Source organism: Ursus americanus, chromosome 20 (assembly GCF_024610735.1).
Source record: "Ursus americanus isolate L20-20 chromosome 20, mUrsAme1.1.p, whole genome shotgun sequence".
In the NCBI taxonomy this organism is placed as follows: domain Eukaryota; kingdom Metazoa; phylum Chordata; class Mammalia; order Carnivora; family Ursidae; genus Ursus; species Ursus americanus.
Window position 1 is genome coordinate 17,150,761 of NC_142146.1, and position 14,046 is coordinate 17,164,806.

A 14,046-nucleotide genomic window follows, 5' to 3' on the forward strand; every position below is an offset into this window, starting at 1 on the left:
TGTCTACTCCATTCTTCATATGCGTGAGAATTTTGGTGTTTTTACATCCATTAGATCACCGGTTTTGATTAGCAAATAGTAGCTTACAAGCAGTTTTTCTTTCCTCTTTCCCTCTAAATAGACTTATAAATACCATGCTAATTTGATTTAATTATTATTTATTTGTCAATAGGTTGATATGAATTTCATGAGAAAAATTCCTTCGGGAGCCGAGGCATCCAATGTTCTGGTGGGAGAAGTAGATTTTTTGGAAAGACCTATCATTGCATTTGTGAGACTGGCTCCTGCCGTTCTCCTCTCAGGGTTGACTGAGGTCCCTGTTCCTACGAGGTAAAGACTTAGTTCCGGTTAACATTCTCAGCATGCCCAAAATTAAAAAAATTTTATCTATTGATTAGAAGGAGCATTGTTAATATTGTCAGTGCACTGAATGCTTTGACTAGTAGAGCATAAAAGAGTTTCTTTCTTTCTGGAATTAAAACAAAAAGAAAGCATCCTTTAAAACAAAACTTAGCATTTGTACCTTTATAAGAGGTTGGGTGTTTTAGGAGCTTTGGTTTAAAAGATGGTGCATCATTTTAGTCATATTATGTTCTGTGGAGTCAGAATGGAGTTGAATCCTTGCTGGGCCACTTTTTCTGGGAGAGTCAAGCCTGACTTAAATTTTCTAAGCTTCAATTATGTACTGAGGATATGATTATTTCATAGGGTTTAAATGTAATAAAATTAAAATGCCTCTGAATTAGGCAAAGTGCTTTGTTCTTACCTGACCAAAACTTTCTGTTCAATATATGTAAGTAAAAAATAAATGGAGTAATATTCATAAGAATTAGCAAGTTGTGTTATAAAGGATAATCTGTTAGCTATTGACTGTATAAACTTAATTGTAAATAAGAATAATTTTAAGAATACTAAAAAAATTATTTTTATAATAGTAAAGATGAAGAATTAATTGCAACTTGGAGTATATGTGCCTATTTTTAGTATGTTTTCCTGAGTTACATTAATGGTGTAGTATTAAGATAAGTGAGAAAAATAATTCCATAGATGCACACTTAAATTCTCATAAAACAAGAAGATGAATACTTCTGATTTGGGTGTGAATATTAATATCTTACTGTAATGTTAATGAGGATATAACTTAGTACGAAGTTAACTACTTATTTAGTCGTTTAGAAATAAATTAAAAAAATAAAATAATATGAGGTTTGATGTTAAATTTGTGGAGTTATAAATAAAACAGTTCTTTTTCCTTCCATAGTTCCTTATTTATCACAGTAGAGTCTTTATCCAGACCATAGTTTGGGGATTGTGAATTTTTTTGTGTACACTCTGAACTATTTTATTAGGCAAACCTTCCTTGTAAGTATTTAATGAGATTGGTGTTTCCTTTATTTACTAATTTATCTTTTCCATCAATACTGATTAGGTAAAATGGTTTATTCAGATTCTAAAAGGGTAAAGAAATGGGAACTTTTAATGTGAAACAGTTATTTAATTACTTTTTTACCCTAAAGAAGATGGGGAGCAATAACTTGGTAGAAAGTTAATTATAATTATGAATGCCTTGCTTAGTTTTGTGGTCTGGTTTACTATGAGTAGAATGTCATCTTTTTCTCAGGGATTGGTGTGGGGGTGGAAAAGAGGTCTGAATGTTGTTTCTGTGTTTACATTTGAATGATTTCTTTATGATTGCCTAGATCTTTCTGTGCATGTTGTTTATATTTAAGTCTGTGTATTTTAATGTTTCTTTAGGTTTTTGTTTCTGTTACTGGGTCCGGCAGGCAAGGCACCACAGTACCATGAAATTGGAAGATCAATAGCCACTCTCATGACAGATGAGGTAATTAAAATACCCCGTGAGGTAGATACTGATTATGAAGTATATCATATTATAAAATTTCTTAGAAGTGGAATTTCAAATCCTTTTCAAGCAGACACTGATTGTGAAACATACATATTATAGTTTTTTTTTTTTTTTTCATAGTGAAGCTTACGAAATTGTCCTTGCTGTCTGTACTGTTTTATTCCCTCTTCAGCCATTTGCCTTTGGTAAGATCTTTAAGACCTTTCTGTCAAGATCAGTGGATGCTTTTTGGTGTTTTTTCACCCCCCATATTTGAAATTATTGCCCACCTTGAAATTTTGAAATTTTCTCCATGCTGGATTTCAGGATATCATTTCTTTGGGTTTTGTTCAGGATTTCGTCTTTTCCCCCTTCCTGCTTTTTTTTCTCCATAATTTCTCTCTTCCTTTTTTGAACCTTTTCACTGAACATGGCCTGTATTGACCAGGACTTCTGTCTCTCTTTGGGGCAGAGCTTCGTAATCAGGTGTTAGACTTATAGTATCTAAGGTGGATTTACTATGTGTAGAATTTTCTTTCAGCTTTAAGATCCTTTTACTCATTTTTTTTTTTTGTAGATTTTTCATGATGTAGCCTATAAAGCAAAAGACAGAAATGACCTCTTATCTGGAATTGATGAATTTTTAGATCAAGTAACTGTCCTACCTCCAGGAGAGTGGGATCCTTCTATACGCATAGAGCCACCAAAAAGTGTTCCTTCTCAGGTAAGAATCCACACAATTCTATGAATTACTTTTCCTTAGTTAAAATATTTTTGAATATTTTTATGGTTCAAAAATCGAAACTATATATAAAAAGGTACCCTCAGAGAAGGTGCACCCCTGCCATATTCCATTTACCCTCTTACCCCTATACCCACCTCCTGTGAGAGGACCATTTGTTACTAGCTTGTGTCCTTCTAATTTTCATTCAGTACAAGGAAATATGAATATAGTCCTATTTCTTCCTCTTTCTTACCAGAAGTTAACATACTACCCGTACTGTTCTGCACCTTGCTTTTTTCAGGGTAGTATATCCTGGAGATTTGATCATAAGATATCAGAGAAATATTTATTTTCTCACAGTTTTGTTATGTGTCACTTATGGATAGCCTGTAGTTTGTGCTATTCCTGGGCTCAGTCTTTTGCTTTTACAAAGCGTATCACAATATCGATATGCTAATTTAGTCTTGTGCAGGTGTATCTGTAAGGTGGATTCCCAGAAATAGGATTGCTGGCTCACATGGGAACTTATTACAATTTTGGTAGATATTACCAGAATCCCTTCTTACTGGGTTGCACTGTTCTGGACTCCCACAGGGACGACTGCCTCTTTCCCTACAGCTTCACTAACAGTGTGTTGTCAGACTTTCAGATACTTGTCAGTCTGCTAGATATCTTTATCCTACTATGTCAGGTATTTTAAAGTGATTTTAATTTACATTTATGTTATTAGTGAGGTTGAATATTCCTGGTTATTTCATCCCCGCCCCTCCCCATACCTTTTCTTAACATTGAAATCATTTGTTGATCCTTTGGAATTTATTATGGTGTATTATGTGGAGTATGCATCCAGCTTTGTCTTTTATCTAAATTGCTGCCTTTTTGTCCCAGTTTATTAAAAAGTCAAGTGTGAAATGTTGCTACCTTACATTTTCTAAATTTCCATTTGCATTCAGGTCTGTTTTTGGAATTTCTTTTCCATTGGGCTGTCTATTCATGGACCAATCCCACACTTTAATTTCTGAGGCTTTTAGCATATTTTAGTATCCACTAGGTCTAGATTCCCTGTCTATTACTCTTGCTTTTCTGAATTTTCTTGGCTGTCTTTTCATATTTATTTTTCTATGTAAGCTTTAAAATCAGCTTTTAATTTCCAGAAATAAAACCTGATTTTTCAAAAATTGTGATGGCAGAGAAATTTGTAAATGAACTGAGGGAGAATTGACATCTTTGTCACATTGAATCATTCAAGAACATGGTATGTTTTCCCCCACTTGTTTTCCTATTTCAAGTTAGTTCTTGTGTCCTTAAGGAATGCAATAAAGTTCTCCTTATCTATGCTTTACCCACTTCTTGGTGAGTGTATTCATAAGCATTTTGTCTTTACTGTCTCTATTGTAAATGAGGGTTCTGTTCCATTATATCATCAGTTTGTTACTTTTATATATGAAGGCTGTTTGTTACTATATATTTCTTTTTTATCCTCCTCCCTTAGTTCTTTCATTGTATGTAATAGTTTTTTGGTCATATCATCTGCAGTAAGATATTTTCATCCCTTCTTTTCTCATTCTTCAGCTCTAATACATTTTCTGTTGTCTAATTGTACTGACTGAAACTCTAGTAATGTTAAGTGGTAGTTGACTTTAAATGGGCATTTCTTTTCTTTTCTTTTTTTAAATTTATTTATTTATGGAGAGACAGAGAACACTCATATGTGCATGTGAGCAGAGTTGGGGAGGGGCAGCAGGAGAGGGAGAGAGAAAATCTCAAGCAGACTCTGCTTGATTTCACGACACTGAGACCATGACCTGAGCCAAAACCCAGAGCTTAACTGATTGAGCCATCTAGGCTCTCCTAAATGGGCATTTCTTAATATGTTCTGAACTGTAGTCCGTGTCCTTAGTGTTTCTCTCATTATGTCACTGACATTGGGGGCCAAAATGTATGTTTTCATCATGCTAAGAAAGTATCCTAATTTTTGTTTCATTGAAGTTTTTAATATAAGTAGATGTTAAATTTTTTCAAATGCCTTGTTAGCATCTCTGGAGATGTTCATATGAATTTTATCGATTATTTGTGGTTAACCATACTAATGGATTATATAATATGAAAACACTCTTGTGTTGATAGGGTAAGCCCTGATTCAGCTTCAGAATGCTGGTTGTCTCTGTCTAATATTTTATTTGAGTTGTTCACATCAGTGTAAGTAGATTGGTCTGTAGTGTTTTGTGTTGTCTTCACACTTTGATATCTTTGTTATATTTGTTTCATAAAAGCAAATTTGTAAATTTTCTTTTCCTTGTGCTTTTAAAACCTTAAATGGCTTGGAATGATTTGGTTCTAAAAGTTTGGAAGAAGTCCTTTGTAAAATTTTCTGAACCTGAGTCTTTGGTTGTATGGTGGGCTTCAGCAAGGTGCTTATTTCTTCTGTGGTGATTGGCTTGTGTGCGCTTTCTCTTTCTTCCGGGGTCAGTATTAAGTTTTCCTAGAAAATTACCTATTTCCTGTTTTTCTGGTGTCAATTTGGGGAAGTTATGTATTCTTCATGTATTACCCGTTTCATCAAGGTTTTTTTTAACTTATTTGCATAGTGTTGTACAGTATAGTGTGTGTGTGTTTGTGTGTGTGTGTGTCTAGAAAATTTCCCTCAGTTTGAAGTTGCCTCCTTGGCGTATCTTTTGCTGAGTATTAGCTAATGGTTTATCATATTTTTTCAAATAGAGCAGCTTTTACAACTTATTTCAGTTTTCCTTTTTTTAAAAAGTGTTTTGCTTTGTGACTCAGTTTCTGCTTTTAGCTGTTTTATTTCATTCCATTCACTTCACAAAACAATTTTGTTTTCACATTTCCTGAGTTAGATATTTAATTCATTCATTTTTATCTTTTTGTTTTTCTTAATATAAGTGCTTAATTTTCTTGAATGATGCTTTTGCCGTATTCCATAGATTGTGATATGTAATATTTTCTATTTTTTTTTTTAGTAATTCTATAATATTGTTCTCTCTTTCCCCTTTGAGCTAAGATATAAGTTAGTTTTAGTTCTTATACTTTCACATGGTAATCTTATGATTTTAGAGAAGTCTTGCTACTCTATAAATATTGAACATGTGAACCAAGTAGTGTAAGTTTGTAGTTCACCCAGAGCTTTTGACCCAGGGGATATCCTGGGATGAACACCCCTCCCCTACCTTTCTCTCTCTCCTTTCTCTTTCTGTCTCCTTTCCTCTTGCTTCCTGTGTCACATACAACATTTGACCTCTGGAAGAAACAAATTAAAAGGTAGCTCCTTTATCTTCAAGTGGAGGGGGGGAGCGGGGACATCCTTTATCATGAGAATCTTGAATTAGTAATAAAATTTAATGGGAAATTTATTTTTATGAAAATGTGTTTAACAGATAACTCTTATACTACTTATGTCTTCAGGGAAGTAGTTTGGTAAAAGAAAAATGGCATTTACTTTTTTTTATTAATGTAAAGTATACTTTTCATTAGTTAGCATGAACAATATTTTAAATATTCTGGTTGGAGAGACGTTTTATTGGATATTTTCCTATTGCTGATTCATAATTTGAAATGGTGTTTATGAATGTGTTTTATTTTTGGTATTAGAATATATGATATTAGAATACAAAATACAAAAAGCCAATCATAAGCTTAAAATACTAATAGAGACAAATATTAGGCACTATTCTAAAGTGCAATTTATTTAAAGTGGAAGTTTATATTAGGAAGCATTTTTTCTAGGAGCACTGATTAGTTATATAATCAGTATAAGATCTCCTGTTCCCTCTAATTCAAGGGTACCCTCTTAGCTTTTTTAAAACAGAATTCTGAAAATATGTTTTTTGTAAAATGCAGGAAAAGAGAAAGATTCCTGTATTTCCCAATGGATCTGCCCCCAGCTCGGGGGGTGATACTCCTAAAGAGGCCGATCATCATGCTGGGCCTGAGCTCCAGAGGACTGGACGGTGGGTACAAATACAGTTTCAGTGTGGGAGCTTTTGGGGGACTAAGGGTTGATTTGATGAAGAAGGCAGAAGCAGTCTTTTTTTTTTTTTTTTTTTGAAATGTATGGAAGTTAATCTTCTATAGTGTTTTTTTTAAAAAGTGCATTATTTTGTAAGTGTATGATATTAAGGAAAATTATGCATTTTAAAATAATTTTACTAGTATATACTTGGATTTTGTGTTTGGCTTTAATTTAAAGTGAAATAATTTTTGGATCAGACATTAGGAATATCAAGCAGTTACATAGTATATAGGGTAATTTACATTACCTATACAGAAGGTTCTTGAAGAAGGTATGGAGTGCTATTAAAATTCTCCATATGAAGATAGAGAATTATGGGAACGAGAGGAATTGTAACGGATATTTTTTGTGTGTGTGCCTGAAATTAAAACTCTTAAATGAGCATTATATCATGAGATAATATAAAATTAGATGGTGAAGCATAATTAAATCATGGTAATGAGCTCTAGAAACCTAGTTAGAAAAAACTGTTGAAGATGTTAATTTTTGTATAAATATAGAAATATTGTCTTAAAATATTTTGTAGAAGTAGAGAAATGTTACAGTATTTCCGTACTGTAGTAAAGCATGTGGATATTGATACTGTTATCCACTGGTGGTTGCTGTGAACGGAATAGATTTTGAATCTTAAATATTTGTTTAGCAAATCGGGTTATTTTATACAGACATATTATTAGGGGTATCGATGACATGACTAAAGAATACTATATAGAAGAAAAATAACAGGTGGCATACTGAATATAAAATTTAGATAAACTCACAGTTTATTCATTGCCTAATATGTTATAGTCTCTGTGACTGTCATAGAGAATAAGACTGCCCTGGTGCAAAAGGTGGTGGTCTAATACTAGCTGTTAGTGCTATTTCTTAGTGACTGAGAAATACCGAGTCAGGCTCCCATTGATTTCATGGTCACAAGAGAGCCTCTGTAAACTATTAATCAGTTGTTGACTTGATGAGGCAGTTTCATTTTCTAGATTATCATTGGCACCTTTTTTATTGCAAGTTGATTTCCCTTGCTGTCAGATTATTTATGGAGTAACTTAAACTTGTCAATGTGTGTTTGGTATTTATTTCAGTGTTAACTTTAAAAAAAGGTAGAATGGTAAATCTTGAAACATCCAAAGCATTTTAAAGCACAAGATTAACTTTTTGGTGTAGTTTCAACAGTATTTTCTATAGAGTGATTGTATGTTTTATGAGTCATGAAACTTTTTTGAATTATTGATTTGTTACTAGTATTTACTGAGTACCTACTTTGTCTTAGACAGTGTTCTAGACACTGGTGATAAAGGCAGTGAACAAGAAAAAGTCCCTACCCCTCCCAGAGCTTATGTTAGATGTATCCAAGAGTCTGATTAAAAAGAAAAAAATTGAAATGATACGGCCTTGATGTGCAAATATAGATTTTAAGTTTCCTAATTAAAACCTCTTAGTTTTATTAATATGCGCATGAGCTTAAGTACATATTTAGTAAATTAAATGCACTGGAGTAGTTTTTAGGCTTTTCTATTGGACAAGAAATATTTATGTAATTGAAGTACTAATTTTAAAAGTCATTAAATTATTTAAATCATTGCTGACTGAGTCTAAGCACAACATAGTATATTCATATTAATGAGTATTTGGGGACTTACGAATTATATTATAATTGCCTTCCTGATATTTCTGACACTTTAAGATTTATAATGTAGATAATAATTGATAGAATTGGTAATGCACATTTTCCTGAATGGAGTCTTAGGTCTTATTTATTTTTATTGTATATTTTCTTGTACATTTGTGTCTGAAATTACATTTACTCATATAAAATCATTTGCCTGCAGTCTTCTCAATATATAGTCCATAAAATACAGATGTTTATGTGTCTTTTAACTTAATGAGATCTGTCTTTCCTCTATCAGTAGATTAGACTAAATGAGTGTATCTTCTATAATTTATATCATGATTTAAATGGGATATTAATTTTTTTTGACGAAACACTAGGCAGCAGCAGTTTTATGTAGCCCATAGTTTTAGTTTGAACTAGCTAGAATCCTCTAGTGTACAGTTTGACGAGTTTCATCTCACCTATTTAGGCTTTTTGGTGGTTTGATACTTGACATCAAAAGGAAAACACCTTTTTTCTTGAGTGACTTCAAGGATGCATTAAGTCTACAGTGCCTGGCCTCGATTCTTTTCCTATACTGTGCCTGTATGTCTCCTGTAATCACTTTTGGAGGGCTGCTTGGAGAAGCTACAGAAGGCAGAATAGTGAGTACAAAGATTGGTAGTGGCCAGGCTCTTAGCTCTTCAGAGGCAAGTGTCTGTATGCATTTGTCTCACTATTCATACTTTTATTTGAAGAGTCTACCCACAGCATGATTAACCTGTCCCAAAGCAGACTTCCCCCAAAGGTAATTGCTATGGAAAACATGGGGAAGCCATTTGAGCAGGAGAAGATGCACAGTTGAGGTAAAAAAAAAAAAAAAAAGAAAAAGAAAAGAAAAAGAGAAGAAAAAAAAGAAAAGAAAAAAAAAGTTTATCCTGGCTTGCTGGATGAATGGTTTTATAAATTGAGTAAAAGGCTTTTATTGTCTTTGTTGTGGGGAGTGGGGAAGGGTTGGTGGTGGGAGACAAATTGAACCGATGCTGGGTGGGTCCTGGGTGGGGGAATTTATCAATGGTGCTACTTGATATCCTGTAAGGTATCATAGGATTAGTTAGAGCCATGTGATTAATATTAACTCATCGGCCCTGGTGGGTAGGCCCTGACTCAACAACTAGACTTTGGAAGTTGTAGACGAATGGTAGATTTTTAGTGTCGTTTATTTTGCTGTTATTAAATTTGTATAAGGTAGATAACGTTTTAATTAGAAAGTATAACTGAAAACTGCATCCATATTTTGATATGACTAAAATGAAAGTTTTTATGATTTTTTGTTCTTGGTAATGATGTATAAGGGGCTGTGGGAGGCGTGGTAACAGAGTATCCAGTGCTTTGTAAAATCTTGAAAGACTTTTTTTTGGTTGTTTACATATATTTTAATGCCATTTAAATAAGATGATTTGTAATTCTTGAATGTATTTTATTTAATTATATTTACTCTTGGGAGGAAATTCATTTTTTACAGAGAAAAGGTTTAAAAAATAACCAAAAGCTAAGTAATGATAATTATTCACTTAAAGTACTTCATGAGCTGAACATGAGACAAACTTACCAACTGAAATTTCCTTTGAAACTCAATTTATTTTTGATTTTTTAGATTCTTTTACCTTATTCTGCAATCATTGTATCAAGGGAATCTATTTTTAGTAAGGTGCTTTTATGTGCTGTCTCAAACTGTAAATGTAACTCTGCTGGTCCCCCTGGAGATGTGGCTTATCTGTTACCATCGTGGAAATGCTGCTTGCTTTTGGACTGTCTTGCACTGCCTGCCCTTCTCATCCTGCTACTTAATACCACGTGCATGTGGTAGTGCTTTAGGCATCGGAGGAATATAGATAGGTGTAAGATGAGCATGTGTCTTCTGTCCTCAAGGATCCTAACCTAAGAGAAAAAGATAAGACAGTGTATACATAGGTAATACGTCATGGTGTGCTGTGCGACACATGAGTGAGATAAAGGAAGAGCTGTGGCAGCCGAAGTACCAGAAATAGAGAAATCAGGAGCATTACGGAGGAAGGTGATACAGAGATGATGCATTTGTTTTCAGGTGCTTTATTGGAGCCTCAGGTAGGAGGTACGGTTCCAGAGTTTGTGGAGTGGTAAGGAGGAAAAATAAAGGTTGGGAGTAGATGAGGTTAACGAGGGAGAGAATTTATAGTGACTAAAGAGGGAAAAAGTGGGAAGTTGTATTTGTGGACTAGAGGAAGATGAGAATGAGGAGGAAAATGGCTCGGCAGATTAGACACAGGCACCGTCAGAACTTCAGAAGAGGAATCAGGATGATGTAATTTTGCAAAAACCAAAATTAGAGGCTTTGAGAAAGAGGAAAGATGAGCATGGATTGGTCAGTGCCATGCAGTGGAGAGGCGTATGGGGAAGACACTGGTAGGGCTTCTGATGGGTACAGTGGAAACTTCTGAATGTGATGAGGGGAAGGCAGTGTGGTGGGGCTGTGATTTCTTTAGGGAGAGATACCTTTCAGTTTGGGAATGAACATAAAAACAGTTGAGAAATTGGAAAAAGACTAGATCTGGATAAAGGAACTAGTAAATGTGCCAGTGAAGGGGTGGGGAGAGGAGTGGCAGAGTGGTGAAGGGAAGGTCGTCATCTGGCAGGTTCTGCCTTTTCAACATGATGTTGGGAAGGGAAACTGTAATTTTGTGCCTATTTGCCCCCCCCCCCCGTTAGCATTTATTTGCCATCTCCTTGCTTCTCTTCTGAATTTTTTGCTTTCTGTGTCTAGATACCATTTAGACATTTTTTTCTTTGACTTGAGCTCTGCTTAAATTCATTCCTAAGTTATGCATATTCTAATTGAACTAAGGGTTTTATAATGGTTTAGCAGTTAATATGGACACTTCATTTTGCCAAATATATGTGAGTTTGATCCTATTTTTATAGTAGTAGTTGAGTAATGCTTTTACTGCATACTATTACTTTTGTGATTTTGATTTTGGGAGATGTTGTTATTGCTGACGATGAGATTTACTGCCATTTATTGAGTGCATTCTGTATGGCAGCCTGTAGGCTTGCTAGGTGTTTTCACAACCACAGCTTCATTAAGTCATCCTGGCTATGGTCACTCCTATTTAAAAATGAGAAAGGTTGGGCTTGAAAAGTTTGAGATACGGCTGCGGCTTAACGTCTAGTAGTAATGGGTCTTCTGCTCAAATCTGGTTCTGAAGCCCTGCTCTTGCCTGCTGCTGTGCTGTCCGCCAGGTCTAGGAGGGGTGTTTCTCCCCAGCTTGTTTTCCTTGCCTTGCCTTTACCAGTGGTGGGCTTTTCCTTTATTGATAGTGCCTTCCAGTTGACCTTGATGTTTATAAATGGCAAACTGCTCTTCTCTTTCTGATCCCTCCCCTCTGTCTAGTGGCATAGCATATACCCCTTACTGTCTATTAACCTAATCAGTTAGAATGTAATATTGGTAGTGGTACAGAATCGGCATACTAGCTTTGATTTAAACTCTCCTGAGTCTTTCATTTTCTTATTTTATCTTTTTTTACCAAGCTTTAATAGTAAGGTACTTCTTCGTTTAATGGTTGCTATGATTTTTTTAAAGAAATTTTCCATCTATTTTAGGATAAAAGCATTTTATTTTTGATATCTTTGGTTAAGCCCATCATATAAGATTGATTTCTTTAAAATGTGTGGCAAATTGCTCTTTAGAAATCATTTTGAGAATGATAGCATCATTTGTTAATTTCTGATTTATTTATTTGAAAAACTTTTTTTGCATAAACCATATGGAATATTTAATATGTTTTCTGTTTTTTTTTTTAAGTGAACTATTTCAGGCATAGCAAAAACATCCAAAATAACAAACATTTTTGTACTCCCCACAAGCTTAAGAAATAAAATACCTATAGATAGAGTTAAAATCTCTATGTCTCTCTTCCACTTACTCCTCCCTCCTGGCTTCCCACAATACTGTGTTTTGAATAAAGGTTGATTGTACAAGTTTACTTTTAATATGAAAACAAAGCAATTTTCCATATGTATTTAAAATGTTTTTGTAATTTCCCATATTTAAAATTTAAATTTGACTTAAAAGTTGTATCTGCTTTATATTTTTAACTACTTGATTAGTATTTTTACTTTCCAGATATCTTACGTGTATTTTAGTAGAATAGAGATACGTTTATGATGTATTACTTCTATTCATTTCTTTTTTCCTTAAACAGAGTGCAATAGAGTCTCTTTTTGGAGCATCATTAACTGGGATTGCCTACTCGTTGTTTGCTGGGCAACCTCTAACAATATTGGGGAGCACAGGTCCAGTTTTAGTGTTTGAAAAAATTTTATTTAAATTCTGCAGGTATGTAATTGTTATTTACTTATCACATGTGTTTACATATGTGTATAATTATGTTGTTTATTCACTTTAGTTAAAAGTTCATTGTGTATTTAGTAGCTGAAAAAGAGGATCTGATCAATAAATATATTTTCAGTATTTCGGGGCTACCATGTGGTTGACCGTACTCTGGCCCCTTCCCAACATGCCTATCCCAGTCACCTTGAGTATAAAATCAGTGGATTTCAGTCCTGGTCAACAAATCACTTGGGCAGTAAAAATCCTTTGTTCAAAAAAATTTCAACCCACTAAGAAGGTGTTAATCTAATTGTTGATTAGTTGGTATGTTGGTCTTATAAAAGAATTTTAAAAAGAGGCAAATCTTGGAGGCTCCGGCTGACTTGATCAGTCAGGCCTGTTTACCAGAAGGAACTGTAGCTGTCTGTGAGAGGTGTCAGTTTCCAGGGGCAGGGTTGTTCACAGTGGGAATCAGCCCAGGGTACGGTAGCTGGTAGACCTGGGATTTGACATGGCCAGTACTATTCCTTTGGTGAGATAAATGTAGTTGAATATTTTAGCCTGAAACAACTTGATCCTATTAAATATTTGCTTCGTCTAACTCATCTTGTTCTGATTCTTTCTTCACTGAACAAGCTGATTCTGATTCCAGTCTGGCATGCTAGCTGCATAGACTAGGGGAGAATGCAGGGACCTGAAGTGTTCTGGACCCTGAGGTCTTAAAGTAATTTCTTACTTGCCATGGAATTTAAAAAATGAAGTCACTTTCTGTGATGATACTGGCGGCAAGGGGGATGGTATTGGTGGCAATGGAGGGGACAGGGGTGTGGTTACCATGTTGACATAGAGCTTCTGGGTCTTCAGAGAGTCACATCCAGTTCTGTAGAATGTACCTCTGTCGTTTACTCCTCAGAACTGATTTCAAAGTGAGGTCTTTGTTTTTGAAATATTAATTGCCTGGTAGACTTTCAGTGTGAATCTTTTATGTGAGTAAAATGTAACCATTATAATTTTGTTATCTTCAGTTACAGCAGAAACATACAGAGAGCTTTCTTTAGTCATTATTGTTATCCTGTAATTTGCTCTTTTTAGGACTCTTATGTTTTTATACTCTTTTTATTGTCTGTTAGGAGATTTTAATTAAAGATATACGTTGCCACGTGTGTATGTTGATCATGTTCACATTTTTTCCCTAAACAGAGATTATCAGCTTTCCTATCTGTCTTTAAGAACCAGTATTGGTCTGTGGACTTCTTTCTTGTGCATTGTTTTGGTTGCAACAGACGCGAGCAGCCTTGTGTGTTATATTACTCGATTCACAGAGGAGGCTTTTGCGGCTCTGATTTGCATCATATTCATCTACGAGGCTTTGGAGAAGCTCTTTCATTTAGGAGAAGTATATGCATTTAATATGCACAACAATTTAGATGAACTGACCCACTACTCGTAAGTGTTTCCGTTTTCCCCATTGTTAAAATGTATTTTTACA

General features: G+C 34.5%; 1 protein-coding gene across 7 annotated transcripts in view; it reads left to right on the plus strand.

Annotated features, from left to right (window-relative positions):
- Positions 1-14,046, plus strand: part of SLC4A7 (solute carrier family 4 member 7) — a 110,991-nt gene that overhangs the window by 63,424 nt on the left and 33,521 nt on the right. For all 7 annotated transcript variants that reach the window (XM_045774469.2, XM_087870150.1, XM_087870149.1 and 4 more), the window contains 7 exons: positions 173-330; positions 1,756-1,843; positions 2,424-2,570; positions 6,426-6,535; positions 8,676-8,850; positions 12,430-12,563; positions 13,758-14,003. In XM_045774469.2, the coding sequence (XP_045630425.1) occupies positions 173-330; positions 1,756-1,843; positions 2,424-2,570; positions 6,426-6,535; positions 8,676-8,850; positions 12,430-12,563; positions 13,758-14,003 (1,058 nt within the window). The remainder of the gene's footprint in view (positions 1-172; positions 331-1,755; positions 1,844-2,423; positions 2,571-6,425; positions 6,536-8,675; positions 8,851-12,429; positions 12,564-13,757; positions 14,004-14,046) is intronic.